General features: G+C 46.1%; 3 protein-coding genes across 3 annotated transcripts in view; 1 reads left to right on the top strand and 2 right to left on the bottom strand.

The window, feature by feature from the left end:
- Positions 1 to 342: 342 nt before the first annotated feature.
- dnajc7 (DnaJ (Hsp40) homolog, subfamily C, member 7) lies at positions 343 to 9520 on the bottom strand. The gene is made up of 14 exons (XM_084448805.1): positions 9420 to 9520; positions 8303 to 8391; positions 8053 to 8177; positions 7377 to 7490; positions 7092 to 7166; positions 6642 to 6760; positions 5940 to 6093; positions 5648 to 5812; positions 4715 to 4806; positions 3056 to 3129; positions 2389 to 2535; positions 2059 to 2211; positions 1838 to 1909; positions 343 to 1724 (listed from the first exon to the last, which is right to left on the bottom strand). The coding sequence occupies exons 1-14, from the start codon at positions 9497 to 9499 to the stop codon at positions 1687 to 1689; spliced, it is 1497 nt and encodes a 498-aa protein (XP_084304931.1). The 5' UTR covers positions 9500 to 9520; the 3' UTR covers positions 343 to 1686.
- A 99-nt stretch (positions 9521 to 9619) lies between these two features.
- Positions 9620 to 11401, top strand: nkiras2 (NFKB inhibitor interacting Ras-like 2). Its single transcript, XM_084449273.1, has 4 exons — positions 9620 to 9714; positions 9996 to 10103; positions 10234 to 10475; positions 10597 to 11401. Exons 2-4 carry the CDS (start codon positions 10010 to 10012, stop codon positions 10837 to 10839), a joined length of 579 nt encoding a protein of 192 aa, XP_084305399.1. The 5' UTR covers positions 9620 to 9714; positions 9996 to 10009; the 3' UTR covers positions 10840 to 11401.
- Positions 11402 to 19261: 7860 nt separating this feature from the next.
- znf385c (zinc finger protein 385C) overlaps positions 19262 to 21150 on the bottom strand; it is a gene marked incomplete at both ends in the record, with an annotated part of 34984 nt that continues 33095 nt past the window's right edge. Inside the window, 3 exons of the mRNA XM_084448424.1 lie at positions 19262 to 19486; positions 20353 to 20442; positions 21096 to 21150. The exon at positions 21096 to 21150 is cut by the window's right edge and continues 44 nt beyond it. Coding sequence (XP_084304550.1) covers positions 19262 to 19486; positions 20353 to 20442; positions 21096 to 21150 — 370 coding nt within the window. The remainder of the gene's footprint in view (positions 19487 to 20352; positions 20443 to 21095) is intronic.

The following is a 21150-nucleotide window of genomic DNA, read 5'->3' as shown; positions in this document are numbered from 1 at the left end:
AGCAAAGACGTGAGTGTGAAGACAGCTGGCCTGTTAGACAACAATCCGTTGAGGTTGATGTTTTTGTGTTCTTCTAATAAATTTACATACATATCAACGATGAAGATGTAATTAATATTGTTTGTCTCCGTTCAATTGTTTACCCCCAAAACAAAACTTTGCAGTAATAATTGTTAGCTATGGAATAAGTAGCTCAACACTGCCCTCCTAAGTCTGGTCGAGGTACTGTACATACTTGAAGCAGCACAGAAAACAAGCTTAGGGTGATCCAGTCGAGCTATTCTGGAACAAGGCAGAACAAAGACAAGAGGATATTCTGTAAGGGGGAAACCCAGAGAGGCCAACTTTATTTACATGGTTGTATGATAAGTCGATTAGTCAAGACTGTTGTTCCAATTTTATGATCAGAGATGAGGATGCTTTCTTTTTTCAAGTACACCAAGTGATCAAGACATCCTATACTCAGTATGTTAATTGGCTCTGTTCTTCATGTCTTCGGACATATGACCACAATCCATTTTATATTACTTTGATAGCAATCTGCATATATGGTATTGATTTGAATATTGGCAGCTAACGTACAGCAATAAGATCTAGTATAACATAGCTAGACGTCTGCCCACAGGTTTTTATGCTGGCAAAGCGCAACAAAATCGTTTTCCTGAGTTTGTGCAAAAAGGAAGCTGGTCCTTGGTGCCTTTCACAATCTTTCACATGACAGAAGAGCATCCTCATCTCTAACTAGCGGCTCTATGAGACAGCAAATTTACAATATACATACAAAAGAAAAAAAAACAGTCCTCAACTATCAACACAAATTAACACTTTACATTCCAGTAAAATGTACAGTGCAGCAACTGGTGAATGGCAACATCGAACATAAAACTTAAAGTGAGGAAGCTAACCACAAGAGGTTGACAGCACTGGCATAACCAGCCAGCAAAGCCATCTCTCCACTGTACTTAAACAGTTCATGAACAACTATTAGGTCCAGCAGTTGTGAGAAATAAATGCTTAACTTTAACTGTTCCTATAACATGAGATGGAGACAGTTGTGAGTAAGCATTTATCCACAGCTGCTAAATCGTTTTTTGGTTCTTGAGTATACAGGTATTTCAGAGGGATGGTGTTCGGCCCAAGAAATACCCAAGTTGCTCAGTCGCCCCTGGTATTTGCTCCTTTGGAAACTACTGGGCAAGAAATTAACTTGCATGCTGTGAATACTTCCTGGACAGCAGTCCAAGGGGGAGGCGGTTTATAGCATGCTTACTGTCGCAATCCTTCTCCGAGATTTCCCCAAAGGTCACAGCTGCCCTAACCCTCAACTGGTCACACACTAGCTGCACTGCCACTCCTACTTTCATATCCCATGGCTCTTTTGTCCACCATTATTTTAAAACACCATGCTGCCAGATATTACTGCGTTTCAAATTGGTTCCATTTTGAGAAAAATAGAACCCAACTAAAAACCAGTAACAAGTACCAATTTGATCTCTCTGACTCCTTGCTATACTGGTGTCTTTCGCTTGCATGTTGTCATTGGATAGCATTCATTCAGTCAATGGCATAGACAGTCTGACTGAAACGGTCAGGTACGCTGAAATAAGGGTTGATTGGGTACAGGATTGAATTAGTTTGAGTGGAGTCCATGATGTAGGAACTGTGGTGTGCTGCTGGGTCCTTCAATTAACCAAACTGGAAGAAGAAATTTCCTGGACTAGATGCTGTAACACAAATAAGGAAATAATCAGACAGAATTTACTCTCAAACTGATGTATAATGAGAGTACTTTTAAATGAAAGAAGATGAGTAGAAAAGTGGAGTTTGGTATACGTACATGAATTTCCTTCGAAGTTGAAACCTCCAGGCCCTCCAAAGAATGCCTTGAAAATGTTGTTGGCATCAAAGTCTGGTGAAAACACAAACACGTTAGGGTGTAAACAAAACTGAAAAACATGATTCCCAAAACATTTAGGCTAACAGCTCTCAGTAATTTAACTACTAATCTCTACCCCCAAACCCCTCCCACCCCGAAAAGCTCCGTTCCCAGATGCTCACCTCCCATGTTCATGCCGTCGTCCTCCAGGTCTTGACCGCTGTCGTAACGGGATTTCTTTTTGGGGTCCGAGAGCACGGTGAACGCCTCGCCCACCTCCTTGAACTTCTTCTCCTCCTCCTTCTGCACCTCCGCACTGGCCGAGCTGTGACGGTCTGACAGAGCAACAATATCCCACCAATCAGCAGATCCCAACCAATCAGCAGGTCATATCGGGGGGGGGGGGGGGGCGGTGGCGGTAACGCTACTATGGATATGGACTATTTTCTGTATGGAAAAAGTAGTCTCAGGTCAGATGGTTATGAAAGAGAGATGGGCGCCTTCGTTCATACCTGGATGGTGCATGAGGGCTCGTTTACGATACGCCTTCTTGATCTCGTCCTCCGAGGCGTTTTTGTCCACCCCCAGGACCTTGTAGTAATCTTTCCGCTTGCTTTTCTTCAGCTCCAGCTGCGCGGTCTTCAGGAGGTGCTTGTGTTCTAGGACATGGAGAGTCAGGACCAGGATGAAGGGAAATCATGACAGAGAAGGGGAGGAGAGAGAAACACACGACCGCTCGTCAGTTTCAGAGATGTAGTTACGGCAAAGTGACAAAGAGGGGGTGCCCCGGTAGCTCACCGGGTAAGGCGCGCACCATATGAAGGCTAGTCCTTCGCGTGGTGGACCAGGGTTCGATTCCCGGCTTGGGTCCTGTGCCGCATGTCCTCCCCTCTCTCTCTCTCCCACATTTCCTGTCTCTCTACACTGTCCTATAACATTAAAGCTGAAAAGCCCTAAAAAAATATCTCCAACAAAAAAAAAAAAAGTGACAAAGATGCTACGGTGATATAACATTCTGGACGGCGGACATTTTAGCCCCCCCCACCCGATTACATGGCGTAGTGAAAGCAGGTGGGGGATGGGGGATGTTGAGAAGCCAGGCCAAAGAGGGAAGACTGAGAGACCCCAGATGGAGGGCGGAGACGTGGCAGAGTCACACTGACAGAGACAGACGGTCACCTTTTGTCTTCTCCGTCTGGTAGACCTTCTCGTAATCCCTCACCGCCTCCTCGTGCTGCTCTGTGTCCATGTAACTGTGAAGCAAACACACGGCGACAGGAACACGCTTCATCACCAGCTCATCTGAACATCACCTCGTTTAGGAAGACGTCAACAAATCATGTCAATAAATCACGTTAAAGACAATGGACCTCATTCGCCGATATCTTCCTAGTTTCCGTTCATAAATTTTCTTCCGAAGAACGTTTCTAATGGAAGCCCCCGTCTGATTCACGACGTGTTCGTAAGCCAGCGGATGAGTTGGCACCTGCCTTCTCTTAATGGTGAATCCCATTCACCTGCCTTCTCTTAATGGTGAATCCCATTCACCTGCCTTCCCTTAATGGTGAATCCCATTCACCTGCCTTCTCTTAATGGTGAATCCCATTCACCTGCCTTCCCTTAATGGTGAATCCCATTCACCTGCCTTCTCTTAATGGTGAATCCCATTGTTTCGTAAATTGAACGCGTGCGCCAGTTCTCCGGAATTAGCATTGGTTAACTCCCTGCCACGCCCATATCGACCCCTTTTCAGTTAGTAAATATGATGAAAGGGTCTTAGGGACATGTGACTAAAGGGTAGTGCGCAGATGTTAGTTCTCGGAATGAATACTGGTCGCCCGCGTGGTCGACTTGCTAACTTTCTGCTGGTGTAGGCGGTGTTGTGTCAGCTGCAAGTCAGAGGACCTCAAATCGAATCCAACGTGGATTACTTGTTCGGTGAACGCTGTATTCGGAGAAGGGCGCACAACAGTTGAGCTAGACCAGCGCATCGGGGCTATTATTGGAAAGACAGCACTCTTGCTTTGTAAAATGATGAAAATTATTAAAAGATATTACAAATGATACAACTATTATTGGATTCCAATCCTATAATATTATACAACTGCAGAATTAGCTATGAACCAATCCCACATCGGAAAACATTGGCGAATGCCAGAATCTTCCTGGAAACTGACCAAGTGGTGTTTACAGTGGAACAAAGGCCATTTGTTAAAAATAGATATTATTCTGGAGGCTATATAACAAAATGGAAAAAGCAACCTGCTCACGTGCTGGCAGACTGTTGATGATGACCATGGTTTTGGTGGCGATATTCAGCCGTAGATAAGAGTGGGATAACTGACTTGACCTGCGCTGAAATCCCGTCATGGATCACTGCTCCAGTGGATTAGCGAGTTCCGTTGAGTACCGCATGCATAAACTATAATTACTGGATTATGAAATAAATCAGAAAGGTATGACACAGTTTCCCTGTGTCATAAGTGTTTAATGTCACCATAGAATAGAAAGTGACTGTTTATTTAAATTGCAAACGTAGTTGAAATCCGATTTCGCCGTTGGGAGTCAGAGGGAGTTTTTTTATTACTTCGATGACGCGGCCATCTATCGGATTCCCGGCGCGTCCGAACAATCTGCAGGCGCGTGCAGTATTTCTTCCATAATGCTACTATAGCCTCCAGAATAATACCTATTTTTAATAAGTGGGCATTGTTCCCCTTTAAGAAGAAAGCGCTTCATAAGAACTGTGTAACGTTTATGAATAAGGCCCAGTGTACAGTATCTGGTCTTCTTGGCATGTCACCCCCACACTCACGCGACTCAGTACCACTGACGTACCATTGCGCTCTCCGTAAATAGGCCTTGATGTAGGTCTCATCCAGCTTGATTGCCCTTGTGCAGTCCTCGATGGCCTGGTCTAGTTTCTTCAGCTTCCAGAGGAAACGGCGTGAGCAGCGAGAGAACAAGATCATGAGAACAAGCGGTTGGATGACAGGAAAGCAAAATGCAAGGAGGCAAGGATAACACTGCTCAACATACACAGAGGAAGAGAGGGGCAGAGGGTGTTTGTGTGTGTGTGTGTGTGCGCGTGTGTGTGTGCTGTGCATGTGTATGAACACATTTTTGCTTTATTTCACTATATTAGCCCTGATTACTACCATGTGCACTTCAAGTCGTTTTATTTAGAGTAGTCATTTTTGCACTGTGGAATTATCTATCTCCATACAGTATGTACAGGACCTTGTTTTTAGTATCATATGTTTATGTATGGGTTACTGGGTTATGTATTGCTACATTTGTATTCTGTGTATTTAATTGTGTTGTATTAAGCTACTGGCTGCCTATATTTCCTCCGAGATCAATAAAGGAGATCAATCTATCCATCATGTGAGAGGGCTTCCTCGCGCGCGCGCACACACACACACACACACACACACACACACACACACACACACACAGGCCGACTTTATTGGCAGGACAGTAAACTGGCCAACACTCAGTTTGTGGTGTATACTTCGAAAGTGTGTGGGATCTAACAAAGAAAAACAACGTTTACACGCGCCAAGTGTCAGTTATGTTACGCCTGGCTTATAAGTCAAAACTACTCCCAAGTAGAAATGCAGCAACACCTTATCAGTTGGGACATTTAAAGGGAGGGTACCTAAAGTACGCCATCAACCCTGAAGATAACTAAAAAACAAAATGGCAGAATATTATGCCAAGAGTGGATACAGAGATGGAGAGGTTCTCTTTCTTGTGTGTGAGTCTTACCTTGGATCCCACAGTGCCCCTGTTACAGTACAGCTTGGCGTTGGTTTTGATGTTGTTGGGGTCTATTGTCAGTGCCTCTGAGTACAGCTCATACGCTGCCTCGTAGTTCCCTTCCTTGAACGATTTGTTGCCCTCCTCTTTCTTGGCTTTGAGTGTTTTGGCATTCTGGGTAGAAAAGGAAAACGCATTATGAAACCCTCTTATACCCACTCCATCAACCACTCTGCGTTATCGATTTGGTTGGATGGTTTAATGGTGCGGCGTGGTGTTCTCTCGCTGCAGGCCCACTCACTCTGCAGGCGAGGCGAGCCTTCTCATGGTCAGGGGCCATGCGCAGGGCCTGGACGAAGAACTGGACGGCCTTGTCGATGCAGTCCTCGTAGTAGAGGCAAAGGCCGCGCACGTATAGTGCGTCCCCGTTGGTGGAGTCCATCCTCAGGATGTCACTGAGGACAGAGAAGAAAAACGCATTTCAAAAATCGGAAAATTTGAAGGCCGGCGTACGGGCGCCATCTTTGACACGCGCTTCTAATATCGCTGGAGGTCTGTCGGAATCAATCACATTTGATTTGTATAGCACATTTCATACAAAGTCATCTCAATGCGCTTTACATACAGAAATACGATAAAAGAAATGTATAAATATGGCACACTAGTAGACAATAAATATATAATAAACAATACATCCCTTTCCCACCCACACCCAAATACATAGAAGAGAGAGAGGAGAGAAGAGAGAGAGACAGACAAACAGGCACTAATTATTCGTAGGCCTGGGAGAATAAAGGGGTTTTCAGCGTGGTTATAAAGGATGAGACAGTTGTGGAACGTCTCAGATCATCAGGCAACTTGTTCCAGAGTTTTGGGCCGTCGTGACTGAAGGCACCTTCATCAGATCTATTGTCAATCCTGGGTACGGTTAGCAAGTTAGCGCCTGATGATCTGAGAGTTACTGAATGTCATTGCGGCAGTTGGTCCCACAACGCCGTGTTACCTGGCTACAGACTGGGCTTCTGGGTAGCGCCCCAGCATGGCCAAACACTCGGCTTTCAGCACCTTGAACCGGTGGCAGGCGGCGGCCGACTCCAAGGCCCGGTCCATGCAGTAGACGACCTGCGGAGCAGACCGGACCAGCGTCATCTCTAGAATCAGCAGATCTAGTTTAGATCTAGATCTAGTCAGATTAGCAGATCTAGTCTAGATCTAGTCTAGATCTAGTCTAGATCTAGTCTAGATCTAGTCTAGATCTAGTCAGATTAGCAGATCTAGTCTAGATCTCGTCAGATTAGCAGATCTAGTCTAGATCTAGTCAGATTAGCAGATCTAGTCTAGATCTAGTCAGATTAGCAGATCTAGTCAGATTAGCAGATCTAGTCTTTTGCCCGCAAACATAAAGCAAATGAAGGAATCGGGGTGAGTGGTGAACAACAAACGTGCCGTTTACCATTCTGAAGTCGCGCTTCTCAAATCCTATTTCAGCCATCTTCTCATACTCCAGGATGGATTCGGCGTTCTTCACCTGAATTGAGGTGAAACATAGCGCTTTCCGTCAAGACGTGTGAATGAATCACGCTCGTTTGGAAGTGAAAGGAAGTAATTGCTTGAGTTTTGGTTTCAAATCTTTCTAGTGCTAGTGCAATAGACTGCCACTGGGCTAGTCCAGGGATTGTGTGATAATGTGGGTACTTTTCTGTGGCTCATTAGGTCAAGCCCTGCCAATCTGACCCACCTCCTGCTGTGCTTGACTGTTGTCAGGGTCCAGCTCCAGAACCTTCTGGAAGCAGCGGCTGGCGGCCATGGCATTGCCAAGGGACAGGTGGCACTTTCCTTCTCGTAGATGACCCTGTTCACAAAGTGATTCAAAGTGCACGTTAGGGCGATGACTCAGTCAGGAGAGACTTGTGATGTCCAACCCTCCTCCCAAAAGCCATGACTCAGATATTCCATTTGCACATACTCTGCTACTGTATTTGTTGATTGTAATTTTGTACATTGTCATTGTTGTCTGCACGCTGTCACTGTTTTTTCCCTGTTTTTCTGTACTCTTCCTACTGTATTAAAGTATATGTTGTTTGTAAGCAGGGCACATCGGTAAAAGAGATCTGGTCTCAGTATGTTCTTCTCTGTCTAAATAAAGGCTTATATCTATCTATCTATCTATTAATCTATCTATCTATCTATCTATCTATCTATCTATCTATCTATCTATCTGTCTGTGTCTAAATAAAGTATCCTATCTATCTATCTATCTATCTATCGATCTACAGTATCTATCTATCTATCTATCTATCTATCTATCTATCTATCTGAAAATTCAAACTGAAACAATAATAATTTGAACTATCTTTAGGTGTGAAGGCGGCATAAGGTGTCCAGAACCAAGCGCTCAACATCTACTCTCCTACCTTCATGAAAGTGTCGTCAAGCCGCACTGCCTGCTGGGAGTCCTCCAGCGCCTCTCTATACCGACTTAGCATCATCAGTGTGGCTGCACGGTTTCCATAGTAACTGGCATTCTTGGGAGACATGTCTGTCAAGAGTAAACAACAACAACTTTACCAATAATTAACCATTAAAGGCAAATCTTGTTTCTATTTCTTGCACACTCTCCTTCATTTGGACATCAGGACAAGATACCACAGACTAAATCCTTACCTATTGCCTTGGTGTAGTAGTTGAATGCTTCAGAATAATCCTTTTTGACGTAATATGCATTTCCTTGTTCTTTGAAGCCCTCCGCTTCCCTGAAAATAAAAACACAAGAAAGCTAACTTATAACATAAAAAAGGACAATATGTCGACAATGATCACGTTCAAGGGTTTTTTCCAAGATTCATGGGAAAGCCAGTCTGGAGAGATCTGGAACTTGATCATGATCATGATGGAACATGATCAAATTACAAACTTTTGTCATTCAATCATCAAAACACACCCTTGACCTCATACAGAAGGAGGGATGTAGAGAGAATGAGCTAAGCCATATAAGCATTCTTGGACCAGGCTAGTATAACAGAGCTGTAGCCCAGAATCTGCCTTAAAATAGAGCTTTTGACGTTTCAGGGCATGGGTGAGTTAACCTTGGTGTGAGGTTGGGCCGGGTCAGCTGCACAAACCTGACCATCTATAGACAGAGCCAACCCAGCAGCGAAGAAGGCTTGATCCAATCGAAAGAGAGGATATGAGACGAAGTAGACACGTGGGTCCTAGTTTATGGGGGCCACCGGGGGAACGAAGAGAAGGTGACAGCGATGGAACACATGACACTCTGGACTGAGATACGGGTTGAGTTTTTATAGAACTGTATCACAAGTTATACATAAAAACACATTATCACAAGGCATACACAGCAAAAGCCCCGCCATGTTTCGTAATTCACTGAAGTAGTTTCACTTGACATAGTTAAGTACACAACCGCAATGACCATTTTTAGCCAGTTGACAACATAAATGCCATCTGTTGTTCTGGCAAGTTCTATAATCACACCAATAGAGATAATGATGAGCAACGCTAGGCAGGAGTGGTACTAGCCCTGGTCCAGGTCGGTACACTATTCAGGGCTATACCCCGGGGTTTAGCCCAGTATACTGACCCGGACCAGGGACTAGATAGACTAGGCTAGAAATATAGCGTTAGGTAACGAGCTAGCTTAACAGCCAAACACTATTCGACGAGAAAAGCCTGCATTCAAGCCATGTTGGTTAATCACTTGACATTAGGGACGTTTGTTGTCAATGTGTTTCGCTTCACCCGTATGGTTAGTTACATAACTTACCTCTCCAGCTCTTCGTCGCTTAGTAATTCCATCTCTGGGTCCATGATCACATCATCATCATCACAGTCCACGGTCGCCATTTTGCCGAGACTGTCTGACAGGGGGCGGGGGCAGGTTTTTTTTGACAGCTGCTGCTCAGAAGCTCCGCCCCTTTTTCTTCTGCAGACGTGACGTAGGCAGTAAACAGGAAGTCGGAGGAAGTCCGCAGTCGTCCGACGGGGAGTGTCATGTAGCGAACTTGAGCAAGCCACCTACCTCGCTTTTTCCAAACAAATACACAAATTGAGCTAAAAAGGTAAGTTGAATGGATTCAATTGTATGGACATTGTCCAATGGAAGATTATTCGAACATTACTAGTAGCTAGGTAGCTCCTATGGCTTGTGGCAGACAGTTAAGTTAGCTAGCTAACTACCCGAGTAACGGTAGCTATGAAGCTAACTACTGCTATTGTAGCTAGCTAACTATGTTGTGTGTTGCTGTTTGTGTGTTTGCGTTTGTGTGTGACTTATGTTTTATCATTATGACAAGATATAGCTACTGGTACATTGAAATGATTATTGTGTAATGTCCTACAGATTTGCCAGTGATTATGGGCAAGAGCTGTAAAGTGGTGGTATGTGGTCTGGCCGCTGTTGGCAAAACTGCTGTCCTGGAGCAGTTGCTGTATGCCAACCATGTTGCAGGTAAGGTAACCTGGGAGTTGTAGATGTCGTTGTAGGTCTACTTTGAATCCTATGTATGTATGTAATATGTATGTATGTATGAGAACGAGCTACATATGTACAGTAAATTGATTCTACCACCTCCCCGTAGGCTCGGAGCCAATGGAGACCTTAGAGGACATCTACATTGGCTCCATAGAAACTGACCGTGGCACACGAGAGCAGGTGCGCTTCTATGATACTCGAGGACTGCGTGACGGATTGGAGTTCCCTCGCCACTACTACTCATTCGCAGATGGCTTCGTGCTCGTCTACAGCATCGACAGTAAGGAATCCTTCAAGCGGATGGAGGTACTCAAAAAGGACATTGATCGTTACAGAGACAAGAAAGAGGTCAGGATCTTCATGTGTTTCTGTGGCCCTCCGTTCTGTGAATTCCTCTTTAATCAAATGTGTAGCTGAGATGATCTCACTGGTACAGTATGACTAATGGATGATCTGGGTTTATTCACAGGTGACCATCGTGGTGCTGGGGAACAAGCTGGATATGCATGAGCAGAGGAGGGTGGATTCGGAAGCTGCCCAGCACTGGGCCAAGGCAGAGAAAGTCCGCCTGTGGGAGGTGTCGGTTGCAGATAGGCGGAGCCTAATTGAGCCCTTTGTTTACCTGGCCAGTAAAATGACCCAGCCTCAGAGCAAGTCCACATTCCCCCTCAGTCGCAACAAGAACAAGTCGAGTGGGTCTGTTGACAGCTGAGTGCTGCCAGAGTGTACTGAATCAGAAATGAACACTTAACTGAGCTGTGACACGTTTTTAAATTGACAACCAAACAATACAGATGCTTAATGAGGTGGATGAGTGTACTGTTTGGTTATCAGGGGTTTTGTTACACTACTGGCATGCTATCCACTCAGAGAAAAGTTAAATGTTTTAGTATGAATCAAAGCTTCTTTCTTTAAAAAAGATTTCTTTCTTATTTTTTTGAAAATGGAAAAAAAAACAATACATTCCTCTTTTTTTACTGTCCACTCTATTTCAATTGTGGATTAATGTATGATGTCATACTTTATTGACTTTGACCACGTTGGCAATGAAGCATAATGATCTTAGTTACTGAGCAAATCCATGTTAACATATTTCAATTTCAGATCGTTTGTTATTTTCTGTCATATCAAGATATTTACCTCTGTTAAACATTTGTGTTTGTTACACTACATAGCAAAAAATTCCTTGATGTTTTGACATTGTGCATCTTTGTGTTGAATTGTATTTTGGATATGGATGTATTTTCTGATGGAATATATACAGTATATCTTAAGTGGAGATTTGATAATTGTTTGCATGTTTTGTAAACAAATAAAGCATATTTTCTCTGCATCTTATTTGAGTCGTTTACACTGTGTGTACACTGGTTCTGCTTAGTAATGGGCGATGCTGTTGAATGACCCCAAACACCCTTTGACCCCAGGAACATCCTTGATAATGTGTCCAATAGCATCTAGAGATTTATTTGTAAAAAGGTAGATCTTTGCAGGATCATTAATGAGGTAATTAATTCAGTACTAAATTGTCATCAATGGAATGTTACTAACTTCCTAATTGTACCACCATCACTACATATTATTAGAGTAATTATTTGAGCTTAGATAGAAATACTCCAGGAGCTTGCTCGATCGCCTTGTTGAGAGGGGTAAGGGAAGAATTTTTTACAGCTCATTTATCTGGCCCCTGGGTGATACTGTTTTTTTTTGCTTCCCTCTGGAATATGTAGGGGTGGGATGTATGCTCACCTCCCTTGTTCTCTGTAAAGCGCATTGTTTTGCCTCTGGGTATGAAAATGTGCTATACAAATAAAGCTTTGATTGATTGATTGATTGAAATATAGGTCAGAGAGAATTTTCTTTGTCCAGACTTTCCCTCACTACCCACATAAACCAAAAACCACAAAATGACTCGACCAGTGTAATAAATGGGATTTTACATTCCAAGTGTCGGGTGTTGTAGAGAGGGTTGCATTTAGCAGTATGACCACCAGAGGTCTCTCTTTTCTTATTAAGCATCGCCCCTAAGTGCCTTCCTGTCGAGAGTCAGTATAGCACACTGCTTCATCTGTGCCAGCTTCTAGTCTAGTTCTTCAGACAATGGTAGGGTATGATTCCTCCGCTTATGGCACATGGCTCCGGAACAACGGGATAACCAAGAGGTAGGCTAGCCTACTCACTGACATAGGAGAGAAATCCCACAGTAGGCTACTATGGAATCTACTGTCTATATACACCCGATCTCCCACCGCCTAGAAACGAGCTGTTCCTACACATCTGCACTCATGTTTGTTTTGTCCTTGTTATGGCACCTTTGCACTGTGTGTAGCAGCCTGTATGTCCGAGACAAATTTCCCTCGGGACAAATAAATGAATCTTGAATCTTAACTAAATGTACCTCTCTGCAATGAAACATTTTTTTTAAGGTATAGCCTACAGTACAGGTCCCCATGGCGACTGGAGCTGTGCCCTACATATGTGACAAGGTCAGAGATGTTTAGGCAGAGTCGATGAGCTTGCCAGTAGCTCCACACGGATCACTTAATGGAAAGGTTAATGCAAGTTAATGAGAAAAACCTCATGTGTTACATTTCTGAAATGATACTCCACTCACCTCAGTTTTGCCTCAGAGAATAGGCTATAGTGTTGCGTTATGTTTTTTTTATGACTGCCAGTAGGCCTGTGCATGTATCACCCCCTCCTGCAATCACTTGTCAAAGTGTAACAAAGACTTATACATTGGTTATATACTTGTACAGCGGTTCACCTGCTGCATCGACCTTCAGTAAAAATGTGACGTTAACGGTAGCGTTTTGAAATACACAGCCCGAAAAATGCGAGGCAGGGAGCAGATTTGTGGCTTGTCCTCTCGATGATTTATGGTCGAGCTCAGCCGAAAGACTGCAGCGACCACTAAAGGAGTCATTTCCCCAAGGATGTTGCCCAGAGGAAAAATAGGCAATGTCTTTTATCTCTACCCTGACAGTCTTTTAGTGCCAGTGCAAGACCACGAAGCCCTGCCTGTGATCATCTACCCCTCCCCGGGGACACACTGAGCAAATAGAATTTCTACCCCCCCCCCCTCTCTCTCACACACACACACACACACACACACACACACACACACACACACACACACACACACACACACACACACACACACACACACACACACACACACACTACTCATTTTTACAGTATCTCAAGCTTGTCAGTCATTGTCCATGCCGGTTGCTGGAACGTAGTAGGCTACTTATGGCCTCTAAAAGTGACGCTTCCTTCGCTCCACATGACGAATTTACGTGGCCATTTACGGAAACGTGGTATCTGCCGAGTAGACTAGCCGCTACCCAGATAGCAAGCGGATCTGGGCCATATACAGGCCAGATCTGGCTCTTGTGGCTTAGTTCCGGCCCATATGGCCCAGCATCATTACACATCCTGGGTATATAGGCTAGTGACCCTCTACTTGGAGCAGTAGGTCATCCGGGAGTTTAAGATGCGGTATGATGGTTTTAATGTTGTGAGAGGATATGCAGCGTGAAACATTTAATTTCCTCGCCAACGTGTCAGGTGATTTCCTGCGCCTGTGGGATTAATAATGTAACCTAACCTCTAACTATGATTGTCTGCACAATCAAGCCCTCTATTTGTGCAACTGCTCAGATCTCTTTGTCCCCATGCACAACTAAAAGCTACAATTCTGTTGAGAGTGGGTGCACAGGTAAACAAGTGTATTAATCAAATGACAAATAGCCTACGCTTAGTTTTGTTTGCCGTTATCAGGGACATTTTGATAAACGGGTAGTCCCAGCAGACAGATACGTATGGTCCAATAAAGAAGTAAATAATGACACAGTTAAAGTGGAAGATCTAATCAATTTATTTCATTCTCCACCCTCTGTTTCTCTCTTTCCTTCTCTTTCTCTCTGCTCTTTTTCTGCCACTGTTCAACCTTGCATTATCTAAACAGACAAAAACATTTAAGCAAAGAGCAATATCTTATCAAAATATGGTACTCACTCTCTCTCTCTCTCTCCACCTTACAATTCTTATGGTACATCATAAAGTCATGGGATTAAAATGTACAATGAACATATGACAAAGGCATTACAATAAATACTGGCCATGTCCCCTCATAGGTTTTTTTTTCTTTCCCCTAGATCACCATTTTGTTCATGTTGTGTAATGTCCCGTTTGCTTGCAGTTGAACACAAGCAGTCAAGATATTGATATGTACTGTACAACTAGGTACGAACACACACACACACACACACACACGCATACAGTACACACGTGCACACACACACATACAGTACACACGTGCACACACACATAAACACACGCATACAGTACACATGCGGACACACACACATACAGTACGCATACAGTACACACGCGCACACACACACACACTGAAGACATGTCCTTGCGGGGTTGATAGGGAGCCAGGGGGACGAGCGAGCACCACAGCGAGGGACAGCGGTGTCACTCCACTCGTCAGCGCCGACGCTGGCTGTAGTCACAGTTATGTATCAGTTAGAGAGACGTTCCCTTGATTGGCACGAGAGGAGGCATGTTTGTGCTTAATCTAACATTTCAACAAGGGCAGAGCTGGCATGGGGAGAACATCACACTGTCCATCATCATCATCATCATCATCATCATGTGGAAGGGCTCACCTTCATACAAACAAGGACACGGCATGGACATAAATACAGTCATGGCTAATTGAGAAGTGGACAGAATGATCGGATGTAACAGCACATCACGGTCCAAACAGTCGACAGATGCTCGTTTGATTAGCGTTACAGGGCGGCAGACGGGCCTCAGAGGTGAGAGCGAGACGGGGCCTCTTGACTCAGGGAACAGATTAGGGGAGAGATCAAAGCTGAGATGTGATGTAGTAGAACCCGGTAGGATTCCATGGCGTTGTTCAGAACCTAATCTCTCTCCTGTGTCTGGAGCCAATCCCAGAGTGCGATCCTCTGTCGGCCTGTGGGGACTGACACTGCCGATAGGAGATTAACAAGGCTCTAAACAGCATCTTATTCCTTGGCATAGATATCCTTATGTGTCAATGATATTATTAATATTGATGTGAGATGGGAGGTACAACTGTCGTTAGCCAGCATACAACTGTAGCTAAAGTGTGATTTGGACTTCTAAAACAAGTGGAAGTTTGTGTTCTAATGTCCAGCACATATGCAGACCTAGAAGAAGTAATACAAAACAGAATCAAAAACCTTGTTTCTGAGAAAAGTCAGTGCTCGTCATATCTCAGGTCCAGACCCAGTTAGCATGGCCATGCAGCCTCTCCAGATGTATAACTGGGCCAGGAGAAACATGGAATCGGTTTCTTAACACTTAGCACTGTCGTACCCCTTTGTGGAAATCATAATACATCATGGGGAATTCTGTGTGCTTTATCTTAGTAGAATCAGTCAACTCTGACCTTCTGGGCATACACATCTTTATTGCTAAAATATCATCAAAGCTAATGGCAGAGAAGGAAATGTTGCCATAGTGTTGTGTTTTAACCATTGTGCCACTTGATATAGTAAATATACTCCTAACTGCCCCAAGGGGGGCACGTCTGAACTCTACAGTCCAGGGTTCCCTTAGCTGTGCTCTGTGAAAGGAGGAGAGGCACACACACACACACACGCACACACACACACACACAAACCCACAGCTTCAGTTTACATTATCCTTCTAAAACCCACATCATTCTGTATGAGGGATTCAGAACATCCAACCCCCTTCCCCCCTGTGCCCTTTCTTGGTACAGCGTGGTATCACACAAGTGTGTGTGTGTGCTCGGACCTCCTCCCTACAGCATGGAGCTCCTCCCTCCAGCATGGAGCTCCTCCCTCCAGCATGGAGCTCCTCCCTACAGCATGGAGCTCCTCCCTCCAGCATGGAGCTCCTCCCTACAGCATGGAGCTCCTCCCTCCAGCATGGAGCTCCTCCCTACAGCATGGAGCTCCTCCCTCCAGCATGGAGCTCCTCCCTACAGCATGGAGCTCCTCCCTACAGCATGGAGCTCCTCCCTCCAGCATGGAGCTCCTCCCTCCAGCATGCAGCTCCTCCCTCCAGCATGGAGCATGTGCACTCCTGCATGGATGGTCCTAAAGCCGACTACTATAAATGGAGCTGACAGCATGAGCCCTGAGAAGGCCCGACGCTAACCTGAGGTTAGGATCACATCCGAGGGCCTTTTTTGAAATCCCACATGTTGGCTGTAATTCAACCTCAGTTAAACTTTGACGAAGACAACAACAACAAAAAAAACACTCAAGCACTTTTTTCAACATTTGTCTCTTTTGTAGATAAAAAAAAACAAGTAGGTAAAACTTGTGTAAATAAAATAAACAGAAAATTATTTTTCCTTTCCCTAACAGCATATTTCTGCTGCTCATCATCACTGACAGACATTTGACAGAATCTACTCTCCTCTAGGATATCATTTCAGAATAATACAGATATAACAACAGTATAAGCGACTGATAAAATCTCTATAATTACTCAATAGACTCTACATATACAATTTGCCTTCTCTAGATTTTTTATTCATTTAAAATTTCCTTAAAAGTTCTATATTTCAGAGAGTTACCGTTGGATGATAAAGAGACAAACAAGCAAAGTCTGGTTCTCTGAGACGAGTGCCGGGAGAGAACCCCCTCGACATGGCCGGGAGAGAACCCCCTCGGCATGGCCAGGAGAGAACCCCCTCCAGGAGAGAACCCCCTCCAGGAGAGAACCCCGTCGGCATGGCCGGGAGAGAACCCCCTTGGCATGGCCAGGAGAGAACCCCCTCCAGGAGAGAACCCCGTCGGCATGGCCGGGAGAGAACCCCCTCGGCATGGCCGGGAGAGAACCCCCTCCAGGAGAGAACCCCCTCGGCATGGCCGGGAGAGAACCCTCTCGGCATGGCCGGGAGAACGTCTGGCTTCATATTCCCAGAAACCACCAGGCTTCAGACAGAAACAGCGGATCAGAACGGAGCAGCGCGACCGGATGGCTATTACAGGGTCTTCACGACAGGGGGCACTACCGCGTCACACGGAACTACACATTGCACTGAAGGAACAACAAAAATGCATAGGGTTCTCCTTGGTTCTATGTATTGTAGCTGAAGCAGAGGACATAGATAAGGGGTATGTGTTGTGTTTAGTAAGTGTTCAGTAGGAGATCATTGGTGTTGACTGTACCACATATTTTGCGAGGGGGGACTGAGTGGGTTGAAGGTGTGCATCATTTGGGAGGAAGAGGGGCATTGGCTAAAACACTCTTATCCATCCATAATTGGTTTTTTTTCACTTGAATCTGTATATGAAAGTTCCCCCAGTTCATCCTCAGAAGGTGAAACAGCAAAGTCAGCCGATCGAGCCGGTTCTGTTCCCGGCGTGAGAGCTGCTATATATGGACCGGCTCTGCCCAGCAGGCACCACACAGGCTTGTGATTGACCATCAGGGCCAGAACCATCAGCACAACCCATCATTTTAAATTACTCTTCACAAGTCAATGGAGGCCTCTGACTGTGTAGGAGAGTAAGGGAGGCAAAGTTCACACGTTAACCGCACATGATTCTCCACAACGAGAAAATGAAACCCATTGGATGTATTGCTTGAAGAAAAGAAAAAAAAAAAGTACAATATGAGATCGATCCTGACCATGGACAAAAATGTAATTATAATTTGATCGTATCAGTGCTCAGTTAAATCAGTGTGAAATGATCAAAGCACCATGAACAGACGAGGAGAACAGAAAAAAACACGTTTTCATTGCTTTCATGAGTAAATATGTTTAAGGTGCTTTTTTTTTTTATATATATATTTTTTAAATACGCTGTGTATGGTTGCCATGGCACTGTGCTTGGTCTCCTCCCTGCCTGGCAGAGACTGACATGAGAACCAATCAGGCACTGTGTGATCTGCTCTCCGCTGCCATCACACACACACACACACACCCTCTCAGCGCGCCTCTGAAAGCACATCCAAGTCACTTCTTTCGTTCACTTTGTTTGTTGCGGCGGAGGAATTGTCCTCTGCTGCTCGTGAGGGGGGGGCGGGGGGGGGGGAGGCAGTGGGGGGCAGAAAGAAATTTGGTTTAATCTCTAGGGAAAGGAGTCGTGGAGTAGGTGATAATATACTGTGAGGTAGCGGGACCGGACTGTGCCACTCATGGGGGGGGCGGACTGTGCCACTCACGGAGGGGGGGGGGGGGGCAGGATGTAGAGGCGCAGCATCATGAATCACGCTGCAGAGCAAAGGTCCTCATCAAGCCTGATCTGCAACTTGAAACGAAATCGAGTTGACAGCCTGACCTTCTTGAGGACCTTAATGAAAGCTTGATATCGGGGACGCGGGGGGAAAAGATTTCAGTTATGAAAGCCGTGTGACTCGCAGAGAGAAAGGGCTTCGTCATCTAAGAAGAGGCGACGCACGTGTGTGTGTGTGTGTGTGTGTGTGTGTGTGTGTGTGTGTGTGTGTGTGTAGACATCCCCTGACTCTGATTGCTTTGAGTTTTTGGATCTGAGCAAGCGTGTGACAAGATGACGGACTCCTCCAGTTATACGGGAGACTTGGCCTCATTTTCTGCCGTGACCTAAATGATGCTAATCCCGTTGCAAAAGACAACAACTAATAAGCGAAGAACTTCTGATAAACTGCGTATCAAGTAAAGGGACCTTATTTTTGTGTCAACCACACTAAACATACATCTACTTCTCTAGTTTTGTTCTCTAATAAATTACACAATAATATTAATAATCCGAACCAGATCGACCCGTGAAATGGCTGTTAAAGAGACGTCCTGCACCAGTCACTTCCTGGAGGCGTGTCCTTTTTCCTCGAGCCACCACAAAGGGCACGGAGGGGAGGCGGGACCTTGTCCTTGGGGGTGGATCCTCCATGCCAGGGGCCGCTAGCCGGCCCCGTTCCCTGCCGAGGGCCAAGGTTAGTGTGCTTGCTCGCTCTCTCCATCCTGGTTGTGGCGGCCTGCATAGTTTGTGTGTGGCCCTCGTCACGTGGGTCACAGTAACGGAGGCTGTGGGTGGGGTTGGGGTTGGGGGTGGGGCTTGGTAAAGGGACAGGGGCGGAGCTCGAGAGGGTAACGGGGGGGGGCTGTGTCATTAGTAAGGGGAGAAGATGATGGGGGTGTGTGTGGCCCTCAGGGGCCCCGGGGCGGGCCGGAACAGCGCCGGCAGGAAGGGCGTCTGGATGAAGGTGGTGGTTCCCGGGTGGAGGCGGGCTAGCGGGTTGGTTGCCATGGTGCACAGGGTGGGCGGAGTCAGAGGGCTGGGCAGGAAGCCAGTGGTCAGGCTCTTGGTCAGCTGCTTCTGCAAAGCCAGTTTGGTCTGGAGAGGAGGAGGAGAGAGAGAGAGAGAGAGAGAGAGAGAGAGAGAGAGAGGACGGTGAGAAAAAGAGAGAGAGAGAGAGAGGGGGGGGGGTAGAGAGAGAGTGACAGACAGAGAGAGAGGTAGAGAGAGAGACAGACAGAGCGAGAGAGAGGAGAGAGAGACAGACAGAGAGAGAGAGAGAGAGAGGAGGGTGAGAAAAAGAGATAGAGAGAGAGGGGGGGGGTAGAGAGAGAGAGAGACAGAGGGAGAGAGAGGGGGGTAGAGAGAGAGAGAGACAGACAGAGAGAGAGACAGACAGACAGAGAGAGAGAGGAGAGAGAGAGAGAGAGAGGGGGGTAGAGAGAGAGACAGACAGAGAGAGAGAGAGAGAGAGAGAGAGAGAGAGAGAGAGAGAGAGACAGACAGACAGACAGACAGACAGACAGACAGAGGGGGAGAGAGAGAGAGAGGAGGGTGAGAAAGAGAGAGAGAGAGAGAGAAGTAGATACAAGAGACTCACCAGCTCGCATATTTACTCAACGAGGCGTACACATTTACTCAGCAAACATGTTCCCAAAGAACTTGGCTGTTCCAGCTCACATAGTTACCTTGGCTAAACACACTCACGCACTTCTCTCCAGAAATATTCCCAGAACACTTATGAAGACTTCACTCATGAGAACACACAGTCACGCATACAATAGAGCCAACGCTAGGAGATAGACAAAGGCTTCAACAAATGTAAAGCACATGTTGCTGTAGCTGTGTGTGTTTCTGGTTCTGCCCAGTCCCGCTGCCCCCTGGGTAAGTCCAGTTAACCGGCCGGCTTCTCCAGCCGGCCCGGTCCGAGACCCTGACTCGCCCACCCCTCTCCGGCCACTGACCTGAGCGGAGAGAGAGGTGAGGTTGTACTGGCTGAACACTTTCTTCATGGCGGACACGGCACCGGCCGCGTAGCCGGTCCATCTCACGTTCTGCAGGGAGGAGGAGGAGGGGAGGGAGGAGGGGGAGGAGGAGGAGGAGAAGTGGAGGGAGGGGGGGGAGGAGGGGAGGGAGGGGGAGGGAGAGAAGGATGGGGAGGAGGAGAGGGAGGGGGAGGAGGAGGGGAGGGAGGGGGAGGAGGAGAGGGAGGGGAGAGACGGGGGCGGGCCCGCACATGACAGGAGCACAAAAGTGATTAATTCAGAGTGCTGATTCAGGAGCCTGTTGTCAGTGCTCGTCAGTGGATGTAACGGCGGGGCTATTTTCGACCTCTCACCGGGGCAGGGCGGCTCATTCAACATGACGGAGTAGTGTGTTTAACCCCTCTGACACACAGGCATGCTGGCTCGCCAGGGCAGACAACACTCAGGGGGTGGAGGAATGCGCTGTGTGTGTGTGTGTGTGTGCGTGTGTGTGTCGGGGGGATCGGGGGGGTCAATTCAATTTGAGTTCAGTCAATTCTGCAAATGAACTGGAATGAATTTCTTTGGGAATATCCCAGAGAATTCATCACATTAAAATTGAATGTGTGCGAGCACATGGGCGGGAGGGAGTGTGTGTGTGTGTGTGTGTGTGTGAGTGTGTGTGTGTGTGTGTGTGTGTGTGTGTGTGTGTGTGTGAGTGTGTGAGTGTGTGTGTGTCTCACCGCTAAGCTGGAGCAGGGCTGGGTCTTGGTGTGAGGGCTGAATTTGGGTTTGGGC

This window comes from Borostomias antarcticus (genome assembly GCF_949987555.1).
Source record: "Borostomias antarcticus genome assembly, chromosome: 14".
Lineage (NCBI taxonomy): Eukaryota > Metazoa > Chordata > Actinopteri > Stomiiformes > Stomiidae > Borostomias > Borostomias antarcticus.
This window is presented reverse-complemented; position numbering and strand designations above follow the sequence as displayed.